At 46.9% G+C, this 12062-nt stretch overlaps 1 protein-coding gene across 5 annotated transcripts in view; it reads right to left on the reverse strand.

The window, feature by feature from the left end:
• UBN1 (ubinuclein 1) overlaps nucleotides 1-12056 on the reverse strand; it is a 33768-nt gene extending 21712 nt beyond the window's left edge. For 3 of the 5 annotated variants that reach the window (XM_014520097.2, XM_025203756.1, XM_006015551.3), the window contains exons 1-7: nucleotides 11682-12056; nucleotides 10119-10205; nucleotides 8696-8791; nucleotides 8273-8407; nucleotides 7429-7532; nucleotides 4892-5336; nucleotides 1246-1316 (exon numbers count right to left, since the gene is read on the reverse strand). In XM_014520097.2, the coding sequence (XP_014375583.1) occupies nucleotides 1246-1316; nucleotides 4892-5336; nucleotides 7429-7532; nucleotides 8273-8407; nucleotides 8696-8791; nucleotides 10119-10205; nucleotides 11682-11930 (1187 nt within the window). In that variant the 5' untranslated portion in view covers nucleotides 11931-12056. The remainder of the gene's footprint in view (nucleotides 1-1245; nucleotides 1317-4891; nucleotides 5337-7428; nucleotides 7533-8272; nucleotides 8408-8695; nucleotides 8792-10118; nucleotides 10206-11681) is intronic. The other 2 variants (XM_014520100.2, XM_014520108.2) reach the window with 2 other exon arrangements.
• Between the last annotated feature and the right edge of the window lie 6 nt (nucleotides 12057-12062).

The raw sequence follows: 12062 nt of genomic DNA on the forward strand, positions 1-12062 counted from the left end.
GTAGCAGCTACCCAGAGCCTGGGCCAGTTGCAGCCAGGAGACTGCAAACATCTGCTCCGGCATCAGCTCCATACCAACAGGTGCACGCGTGCCCTCAGAGCAGATGGTGGGGACAGGGCCTGAGGCAGCACAGCCCACCCACTATCCACTCTGAGGTGTATGTGCAGTAGCTGCCAACATGAAGCTGTGAAGCCTGGCACAGCTGTTTGCAGCCTGCTTGCTGCCTGCTGTAGCTGCCCAGAGCCCAGGCTGGCTACAAACAGCTGTGCCAAGCTCCAGAACCCCGTCATCAGCTCTGTGCCAGCAGTGGGGGAGAGGCCGGCATTGCGCTGCCTCAGGCTCCCCCACCACCATCTGCTCCGAGGCGCACGTGCACCCGCTGGCCTGGAGCTAATGTTGGAGCCCGGAGTAGATGTTTGTCTCCTGGCTCCAACCAGCCTAGGCTCTGGGTAGCTGCTACCAACCACAGAGCCTGGTCTGCTTGCAGCCGGGCTTGCAGACGCCCAGCCACCTGCTGGGAGCAGCCCAGGCCTTGTGGCTGGCAGCAGACGCCTAGAGCCCAGGCTGGCGGTGGCATGCTGAGCAAAACGGCCTTGTGTGCCATGCTTAGCACACGTGCCAGGGGTTGCCAACCCCTGGTATATGGCATGTAGCTACCCTTCCCATTTCACAGATAGGCAAACTAAAATACCAAGAGACCGAGGAATCATTCCAGCTCACAGAGCAAGGCAATGGCACAGTCAAGAACTGAACTTGGTAACCCTTGTTTCAAGCATCTCTTCTATCCACAGGCAGCACTATATAGATTGGATGACCCTCCTGGAAGGGATGCTATTAGACATAGAATCTAGATTGGACTCAAATGCTTGAGCAGAGGGATATGAATAGCCAACAGTATTTGGAAAAAAATCACTGCACATTTCAACAGCTTCTTGTGAAGACCAGATGAGAACCAGAGGTTTGGACACACCTCCCAAGTTTCGCCCTCAAGCCCCAAGTATTGATGTATTCTTACTGAAGGCCATTTAGAGAGGACATCATGACTATTCCACACAGGCTCACCTTGGAGGAGCTTATGCAGGGTAGCAGCATCCTTGTCTTTGCCCCCAGAACTAGGAAGTGTGGTCAAGGAATGGGAACCATCTCCCAAGAACCATGTTTTATGTAAACTTTCCCCTTCCCCACACAGTTTTGTGCCACCCCCCCGTCACACTAATAACAGACAAGAAAATGTGGTGTCCTTACTCCAGTATGATGTTATTGACATCCTGGGTGAAGAACCGCTGTTTGCCTTCTCCTTCTGCAGCTCTTGCAGCCTGGGTTACGCCAAATGGTAAAACATTAGTTCACACACAGATACAGAGAAGTACGAGCAAGCCAGGTTCTTTCAGAAAGGACCCTGTAATATGGCTCTACTGACAGTGATGCCATTTAGATATGGGCTACATCCCCAATAATGGCACTGATGTTACATAACACCATTCACAAGATAAATTCACTGGCTTCTGGGATGGACTGAGTCTTGCTCTATTACTTCTGAACAAATTATAAGTACCTCCTGGAGGTAGGCGCTGCCTGCTCCCCAGCCTGACTCCAAGCTGCCCCAGATCTCTCCTCTTTCTCTGACCTGCAATGCAGCAGTGCCAACACTCACCTTTTCTATGAAAGAAAGCTCCTAAGAAGGTGCCCTGCAGTGCAGTCCCAGTCTGCTGTGGGCAGCATTCCAAGAACTATCCAAGACACATACTGTTGCAGTTTGGCCCAGCCTCTATGGGTCACTGCTTTCATCTGAATGGATATACGGGAAGATATCTATCAATGCTTCTGGGCCAGTCAGCAGGGGAGTGGGTCCCAGAAACAAAAAGAACGCAGAGCCAATATTGCTAATAAATGGTCTCCCTGATAGAGCACCATGACACAAGCGGAGACTCCAGCCCCTGAAAGCCGCTAATGCACAGAGCAAGACATTCAAACTTCCTTCTGCTAAACAATGTTGTATTCTTGGTACCCTAATACAGACTTTATGTTATTAATTAACCACACAGGAAAGCAATGCTTAGGAAAGCAATTACACAGGAAAGCAATGCATACAAAGTTTCTTCTCAGTGACTTCAGGTCATGGTTTGTAGAATGCTCACCCCAAATTTTTAGACACAACTTGCTCAGCAGAAAATGCTGCTTCGTTGAAAGTGAGATTTTGTTTTTGGAAAGGAAAAAAAAGCTCGTCTTTAATATCTGGAGTTTCCCCATGAAACAAAATCCAGTTTCTGGCCACCTCTAGTTCCTGGCCTAGAAAGCAGCAAGCTGAGACAATCAACCTGTTGGCTTCTTTGTGGAAGATGAGAGGTCCCATCCCTTCCCATTGTGCTAGCCAAGCATAGACTCTACCAGTCAATACATCTGCTCATTCTCTAGTGTTAAGAAATCTCCATTCTTTCACTCCAAACAATGCCACAATTCCTTCATTGAGGTGGGAGTGGGACTCAGGTCCCAGATTAGCAGAGCAGAGCCCCCGGCAGCTTCTCAGTAGGTCCAGATTTGCCTCATGTTTAGTTCCCAATGACGCCAACAAAAATGAGTCCCATGCTATTCTGAGCCACAGTGAGGTGAAGCGTGACTACTTTCTGAAATGAGGGGCTGGAGGAAAGAGCAATAGCTCTGGACTGCAAGCAGGATTCCCCCTGACCAGAATCAGATATAAAAGGTCCCTTGTTCTCTCTCAAGTCCTCCCTTTCTGGCAGGACCATATCCTGCCTCAGACCCATCAAGCTCTGGATGCTATAGCCACTCACAAATTACACACTAGTGTGGCCTGTGAAGCTGAGTGAGAATACTCCTGTCATGTGGCAATGAACATGGCTCATTAGCAACCAGCTCACCTGGTATGTTTTGACAGCAGCCTTCCCAAGAGAGCTAGGGAGAACTCCTGCAACACAGCAAAAAATAGCTCCAGAATGCACAGCTTTTCATTTCATGGTGGAGATGCTGAACCTGAGTTTGTGGTTTGGAAAAGAAGTGCTGTGTGTGTGACTGGCATCCAACCTGCCCTTAGAGGAGGCAACCTCACCCTTACCACTAATATGTTTCAGCAAGGCTGGTCCACTCTGGATGCTAAGCAATGAGACCTCCTACAACAGGACAGAATGCTGGCTATACATTGATGACAAAAAGTATAAGATCCAGCAGAAAAATCCTGTACATGAAGCTCCCCAAGATTGGTCCCCATCTCCAACAGTACCAGGTGACAGGCTACACATGAAAGGCTGGAAAAAGCCAAGGCAATTCCATTCTAGAGAGAAGGCACATGATCAACATCCTTCCAGGGTGGGGAGAGTTAAACCCCAAAACTCCAGAAGTACAGAAATGCCTATAGGATTTATTCTGCCAGAGGGATGTCTCCAGATCCTGAGGTGGGAACAAAATGGATTCTTTTAGGGTAAGGGTGGGGGCAGAAGAAAGAGAGGCTGTATTTTTATCCCCTATCTCCACCTGCTAATAGGTTTAATTTTGGGGCCCCAACTGACCAAAGCTGCTTCCTTGCCTATAAAAATCATGCTCCAGCCACAACAGGTGCAGAAGCAAAGGGTGCTTTTCTACCAGGTGGTGAAACATTCCATTGCAGCCCACAGCAACTTGGAGTAATCTGCCATCACTTTATCTTGCAGCAGTGTAATAATTAACTCTGTGTCCAGGGAGCCTCCACATTATTCACCTCCAGCTCAGATACACTTCATGGGCAGCCTGTTTCAGTGTTATCCATTAACAGCAAAAACAAACAGCAACTTTTACAAAGAGTCCCATAGCATTTTATCATGCACAGGCAGCTATGCCAACACCTTATCCAACTTGTCCTATGATGCTGATGGCTCACCACTGTTATAAAGGTTTCAGGAATGGCAAAGAAGCTCTCTTAACAGAAGGCTAGAAGACAATGACCCTATCCCAAGAGCACATAATCCTAGTTAGTACAATGGCAGAGCTTAGGACCTTGAATCCAAGTTTAACCTGTAACCTTAGTAACAGGGCCGAAGCATCACCTCAGTGGTTCATGGACAAGTAACGGCTGCTACCATGAGGAACAGAATAACCAAAAGCGAGTCTATTTTTAAAATGCAATTCTTTAAAGATGTCATCAGGGGCTCCATGGTTAATGTCTTTGCACATCCTACAGAACCAAGAGCACTCCACCCATCAAATAGTTCCACAACAGGGAGATCCAAAAGCAAGATTGGGTGCTTTGCATCCCACCCTCCCTATCAGAAATGCAGACCCAACTGTGGTGTGTTGTAAAAAGTCTCAATGGAGGTATCCATCTACAAGCATCTCATGGAGATCCCACAAATGGAGCAGAGTTAACAGCTAAACAGTGAATACTAGGTACCTGCTCATTATAAGGACACAATGCTGAATGTAGTGTCTTTTCAATCTCTATTCTGATCATTACTGCATATTAAAGCTATTATAATGTAACCTGGCTTATAATGTAACCAACTTTATTAGCTCTTATTATAAGCCCACTCATGCTCAGTCAGCCATGGAAAAGTCCTACTAGTTCAAGTCTCTACCTTGCCAAGCCATGGAGCCAATGCTTGCTACCTGCTGGCAGTAACACTTTGAGCTAAGCTCCTAAGTCAAAGAACAGCATTCTCATATGATCACAAAGCACTGACAGCAGGAGGAAATGGAACTGTACTATACCAAGCCCTACACAGTCTTCCTCTTCCATGAACTAGAGAAACTATGAGAAATGAAGCTACGCCTCCATTTGAAAGAAATCCACCTGTGAATGAAACAGAAGAGGCTTATCCTCCTCAAGAAGCTGCATGATCCATCTGCCACACATTGGGTAGGACACCCCTTGCCTAGCCTAGACATGCCTAGCAGCAGGTACCTGGGTCAATTCCTTGATCCGTCTCTCCAGTGGAGCTGGTAGTCCTTCTGGGAGGGAGGGTGGCTGTTTAAATTCCTGTTCCAAACCCATCCCAAGAGGGTCACTTCCATCCTCCACATCATGGAAGGGACTCCCTTCTGGAGATTCATTGAAGAGCCGCTCCAGGTCCAGGTCCAGATCATTCAATGAGTCCACAGCAGTGACAGCCTGAAGCAAGTCATTATCACTGGCATGGCCAAAGAGAGATAGCAAAGGATCAGATATGGTCTCCACTTCTCGTGGGGCCGGAGCTTCTGCTGGGGTGAGTGTCACCATCTTCTGCTCCTCATCCCTCTTTTTCTGAGCTTCCTTTTCCTTCTGGAATTTCTTCAGCATCTCCTTGACGCTCAAAGCTCCAGAGTATTTCTTTTTCTTCTTCTCTTTACTGGCATTCAGTGCTGTGAAGCTGCAAGTGAGGGAGGAGGGGAAAAAAAAACAAATTAGATCCCATTTATGCCAGGAAGTCCCATAAAGAGAAATTAATTTTGCAGAGCAAGGAGAGGAGAAAGGAAACCCCTTCATACCAGCACAGCCAGGGTCTAGCACTTCTCCCATCCCACTCCTCCAAACCAGAAATTACTCAGGCCGTTCCTAGGAATTTGGTACCAGATTCAGCCAACCAGAGGCACTGACTATGCCTCAGAAACACTCTGGTCAATATACATGTATTTAATGATTTACCTGACTGTCAAGTGATTTCTCTATTTTAACATACAAAGAAGTCCATGCCTCACATGCCTCATTTTAAAATCTGTTCTGTTTCCTGCACACAGTCTACAGACTTAAGGATTATTTCCTATGAAATAGCTAAACGAGGAGTAAAGTCATTTAACAAGACTACTATCGGGTTACAGGCCAACAGAGACAATGGATGGTCTGAAGTACAGCAGCACTGGAGACAAAGGAAGTCTGAGAATGGGAAGCTCATTACTGTCCTGTGCATTCTACTGGCTCTATCTGATTTCACGGACACTTTAAGGCCCTGAAACTTATTTTAAGGCTCTTCCTAGGCTAAGGTGTAGTTTTCTATCCTTGAAAAAACACCTTTCTATCCAAAATCTCACGAGCATGGGTCTTCCAGGGAGCTGTGTCCCTTGGAGGTGGCTAGAGGGGATTCCTGATACAGGTCTATGGCATGTGGGATTCTATATACCAACAAGAGACTGGCCCAATGCCTGACCTAGTTCTGCACATAATCTCTCTTTCAGTGATGTGGGGGTGTGACTGGAGCTTAAGTTCCCCCTGCCAGCAAGTGCTGCTTGTAGTTAATCACGTACATGCAATTCAAGATACCGCAGCAAAAGTACCACAATGACAGAAACAGAAACCTGCCCCATTAGCATTAAAATGCAGCACGGCCAGAGTTAATTTAGAAGCAGCCTAATTGCTTTAAAAATAATTTATCCTCTACCAAACTCCACCACATTCCCTTTTCAGTTGGCTCTTGAACCTCCCAGAACTGACATGGGATCTCATGGTTTTTCAGAGAAAGAGAATTGTAATGGGGGAGGGACTGCCCACAGCAAGCCAGCAAGGAAGCTGAGAGGAGTAAAGTGAGTAGAGAAGTAGGCTGGGCAGAGTAGGCTGGGCATAGAAGGCAGAACCAGACATCAAAGCCAGTAGAGGAGAAGCATTACAAGTCTGCTAATGACAAAAGTAACCAGCTGCATTGATAGCAATAAGTCCCTTCCATGGGGAGAGACTAAAGACATCTGAGCACTAAAACTGCCTTGGGCACGGAATTGAAAATGTGACTGGGGAAGGCAGCTGGAAACTGCTTTTCAGTCTAGCTCTAGCTGTCCCAGTCTCACAACTCCTCTTCCCAGCTAACCCAATGTTCGCTATCCATCATCACCTGGCATTCTTGCCCTATGAATGAGCAGAGTGAACAAACATATGCCTCACACGGCTGTGACGCTGCTGCATGGATGTTCTGCACTTTTCCCAACCCTGGCTTTGGAGCCATGAACTCTATGGGACAGGGGTAGTGTGTTCCTAGGTGCTTATGCAGTGCCCACCACAAGGACTCCTGCCCCAACCCCAGCTGCAGCCAGGGCCATCCCTAGGGGGGTGAGAATTGGGGCAACCGCCCCAGGCCCCATGTTTTGGGAGGCCCCGCAGAGCCGGGCAGAGAGGCTGCAGCTGCAGTTAGGCCATCCACGCACATGGTGGGTTGGACGGCTCTTTGCCTTTTCCGGCCAGAAGTTCCCACCACCACCCATCCCGCCACGTATGGTGTGCTGGGGCTTTCACTCTCCTGTGTAAGTGTGCCATGGGACGGGGAGGGGGGCCCTGTGCAGGCTGCTTTGTCCCAGGCGCCACACATGAGATTCTATATGGACTGAATAGGTGTCAGGCCTTCAAAAAGGCCCTGCTGGGATCATCTCTGGCTGCAGCCTTTGGACACTGCTTACACATGCTGCAGTGAAAACCATCTGTTCTCATAGGGGCAGCCATCATTTCCAGCAAGCCTCCAGGTAGAGAGGGCTCCATCTTACCCGGCTTTGGGGAACTTGGATTTTTTTGACTTTTTTTCCTTGTCATAAGAATCATCTTTTTTCTTCTTCTTCATTTTTTCACCGCCTTCTTTCAACTTCCGCTTCTAAGATTAAAGATAAGCCAGAGTTAGGGGCTCTAGGACCCACTCTACAGCAAGGACCTTCTGTGTCTCAAAGGCACATCTAAGGGCCATCTCAGGCCATCAAAAGTAGTCTGCAAGTATCTTGTACTAATCCATCCTGCACAATAGCTAGGGCAGCTCTAGGACAACCGTCTACCACTTAGGGATGGGATGGCATTCCAAGATCCCAGAGGCAAATAAATGGTGACTGAATTTCCCTGTCAACCTTGAATCAAATATATTCTATATGGACTGATTAGGTGTCAGGCCTTCAAAAAGCCAGTACCATAATACAAGCTTCCACAAACAACATCCTCCCTCCCCACCACATCTCACCCTAGGCTGGAAGGCTCATCCCTTACATAGGAGGAAAGGCTATTCCTAGTCAGTTCTTGGTTTCTCCACTAACATTAACTAACTTTTTAGGATGACAACTTAGATGCTGTCACTTCACCTATAGGAGGCAAAAAGAGACTACCCATGAATTGAAACAGCAGGACCAAATGTCTTCCTACCCAATGGGCACAAGGATGGGACTGAACCCATGACCTAGAGGTCAAAACTAAAGCCATGACCAAGGGGTGCATCATTGCCAACTTCCTCCCCACAACAGCAGGCAGTAAGTCAAGGCCCCTCTTATTCCAGAGCTGCTTTCTGGCAGCAAATTCAAACCATTATCCCTCAATTTTAACAGAGCAACATGCTCCTGAATCTGCACTAACCTTGGGAGATTTCTTCTTCTTCTCTTTGATAAAGTCATCCTCCGATTCCGATGCTTGGCGGAACTGCAGCGTTCCTGAGTTGATGTAAAACCCTCCATACTTTGTAGTCAGAGAAGCTGGAACAAGTTCATCGTACTGGAAAAGAATGCAAGAGCACTTGATTGGTGATGTCAGGTTAATCATGCTATGCCTACATGAGACCTGGTTTTGGAATGGAAGTAGCATTGCAAGCTTACTAATAGGGCTGTTTGTGGGACAGCCTGTCTGGTAACTAGGCATTTTCCACTATGCAGGTACCCCTGGAGTCATCATTATACTTCCCTGGCACACTCCTTCCCTGAACTGTATTAACATGCTCCCCTGCCACCACCTGCTTCCCACAAGGCAGCTCAATTTACAATCCCTCTCCTCTGAATTACTCACCGCTTCAGAATTATCAATGAAGGAATCGGATTCGTCATACCCATACCCCATATCAATCAAGTCCTGAATACGGTCCTTCCTGCGTTTCTTGCCCCCCTGAAATGATAGAGATCAATGACATTCCACTGTTCTCACAAGCTACTACAGGGACTATTGCTCGTGCAGAAGGCTAGCGCTTCTTTTCAACGCAAATCAAGGGAGCACTCCCTCTTAGCCTTCTTCCTACAAGGAAAGGGCTGGGATGGGTGAAAGCAAGGGAGGCATCGTGGTCTGTTCACATCCATATGGGCACAGCCTTGCTTCAGCAGGTAGAGGTACAACTCTAAGACCATGTAAGGAAACAGAATCAAATTCACTTGTTTCGATTTCCAGCGCTGAACCAGTGATACAAGACAATCTACCAAGACCTTAATACCAGGACTTGAAAAAAGCAACATATACCCATCCCTTATGAGCCCACCCTAAAGTCCATCCTCTCCCCCACCCAAAACCACACCACTGCAGTTATTTAAAAAAAACTCAGATTATCCTTTGCAAGGGATTAGCAACAGAAAGACTATGAAAACTAGGGAAGACAGCTGACAAAGTTCGGAGCAGCACAGGCACTCCCCTAGGTACTTCCCACACGTTCTGGGAATGTCTGAGCCCTTGCTTATTATTGTCATGTCCTCTGATGCCTTTTAAGCATCTGAGACATATCAGCTGAGCATAGGAAGGAACCTCAAAGAAGGAGTTGCCCATGGGAAGCTTCAGGGACCACTTGAGGTGAAGACCAAGTCAAGAGGATGAAAGTATTTTAAAACAGCACAACAAGGTGTCTCCCACTTTAAAAAATGAAGACTAGGGAGAGGTAAGCAAGATGTATTCTCACCCCCTCAACTAACAGACAAAGCACCTACATCCCAAATGACTCTTAAAAGCTTTCCTAAGCAGCAAAACAATAAAACTGACTGAATTCATGTCAACTTCACTGCTGTCCTGGAAAAGCAGTGACTGGCAAAACAGGTCATTTTCCTCATTCTGTTGCTGTCTGGCAAATTCCTGAATGTCACCACCACCACCACACAAATACACATTTAAAAGACAGTATGCTATTGATTCATATGAGGAATTTTAAAGGAAGTATAAGCTTCCAGCCCTTACAAAAAAAAGGAAAGTTTAGATTGCTTTCATTGAGGACACTTTCCATTAACAAGGGAAAATGAAAAGCTTAAATTTATCTTCCTGAAGGAAGTATCATGTTTTTATTACTGAGACAGAAATAAGGTTGTTTTCCAAGAGAGATAAAGGCTCTCACCAACATAGGGACATAAGTTGCAATAGCCTTCATTCCTACAGTACAACTGTTAGATAGCAAAGAGGATGAAATAGAGATAACACTGACAGAATTACTGTAGGAAAAAGAAGAAAAAAAACCCCTTACATATTTCTCTTCAAACTTCCGGGCAAGAGCCTCCACTTTGTGTCTCTCTCTTTCCTCATCATTGAAGGGATCAACATGGTCTTTCCTCTGTGGACATGAACACAGGTGAACATGTCAGAACAGATGGCCAATATTCAATAAGATACACAAATATTTTCTGCAGGTATGTTACTACTTCCCTCTGTGCATTAAAAGCACAAGAGGTCTCATGCTACAAGGAATGGGACAGCTTTGTAAGCTTCAACATAGGCAAAGCTTGAAGACTGAATCAGATAATGGCTGAAAAAGCAAGCTAAGTACTAGGTAAGTTCTGAGAAGGTGCAATTAGCTTTCAACCATTCCTCCATGAAACCTGATGAGAAGGGCAGAGGATGCTGGAATTCATGAACAAATGTTTTGTCAAAGTGTGTGCTGGGCCTTTTTTTTTGGTTTGTTTTAACAGCTGGCCAGCAGGTGACTAATAAATCCAACCTCATCCCCCTGCCCCTTATCTTCTGGCAGCTAGAAAAGCAGCAGCTTGTTTTTGCACTCTTCACCACCCTGTTGCACCCTTGACACTCCTGGCTGATAATCGCGCGCGCACACGCACGCACGCACACAGAGAAACAGTTGCTCCCCACACTTTCACTACAGCATCTGTTGCTTGGAATTTCACTCACAGCAAAAGAGGGGTTGCCTCTTCTGCCTCTCAACTCTCAAAAATAGCAGCTCAACATTGAGTATTTCTGTCTGAACAGAAGCCTTGAAAATGAACCAGAATTCTGTTCATCTCCCCAGACAACACCACAGCCACGTTTATGAAGTACAGCACTGGGGCTGTCTACCTGCAAACTCAAAGTCTCGGTTTTTCCAGAATATTATCCTCTTGTTTCTTCTTATCACCGTGCAGGCCATTACACAGAGTTTAGTTTCTACAGAAATTGAGATGCAAGATCAACCTCCCACAACAACTTACAAGGAAAGTTACCAACTTAGAAACAGGTAAATGTCAGCATAGAGTGCCAACTGAAAACACTTTTCACACCAAACAAGAACACATAATGAGGACTCAGGCAGAAATACCTCCATGCAGTACAGAGATGTCTCTGCCAGTTGCACAAAAAAATAAGGACCCGGTGTAGTATCAGCAAGAATCAGATCTGCTGGCAAGGTTCTCTCAAGACTAGTCACATATTTTAACAATTCAGGTACCACAGAACACTTCAATCAGCCTGTTTCAGGTCAAATCAACAACATGGTGTCACTTCTCCACTTTCCAGACAACACTGACCGTTTCATGGGGAATTCTACTGAAGGTCAAAACTAAGCAAGAGCTGTCACTTGGCAAGAGCACAGATCTGGCAGCCAGGAGTCCTGCACTCGGCTGCCAGTTCTGCCACCAGCTTGACATGGGGTCTCTGGCTGATCACTTCACCTCTCCGTGCCTTTGTTTCCCCAGTTTTAGAAGTGGAGATCAAGCGTATCCCGGGCTCAAGGGTATTCTAAGAATTAACATTACGAAGCTCTTTGAGATCCGTAGATGAGAAGTACGCGGTATGTTTTTAGCAAACAAAAGACGCTCACCTTGTCTCCAGAAGAAACACCCTTCAGTTTCCCTCGAGTGTTCTTCAGAAGCTCAGGGTAGAAAAACTCCGGGCAACGCTTGTGATCCGGCTCAAAAAGGGTGAGCGTGATGCGAACTGCCGCTGCGGCCGGTTCAGAGTCCTGGGGCAGCTCCGCTCCCGACACATCCTCCCTGCGAGGCTTCTTCAAGAAGCTGGTGCTCAGCGGACCTGGGAGAGAAGTGAACTGAACCCGGTGGGGCTCCGTCATGGCTACGAGCAAGTCTGGGCAGCTCTCACGGCATGGCTTCCATTAGCTCTGAGAAGTCCTGGGCAAGAGGCCTTCGGCGGGAGGGACACACAGGGAGATGGTTAAGGATACGGGAGCCGACTGGACCCGGAC

This window comes from Alligator sinensis, unplaced genomic scaffold (genome assembly GCF_000455745.1).
Source record: "Alligator sinensis unplaced genomic scaffold, ASM45574v1 scaffold404_1, whole genome shotgun sequence".
NCBI classification, from domain to species: domain Eukaryota; kingdom Metazoa; phylum Chordata; order Crocodylia; family Alligatoridae; genus Alligator; species Alligator sinensis.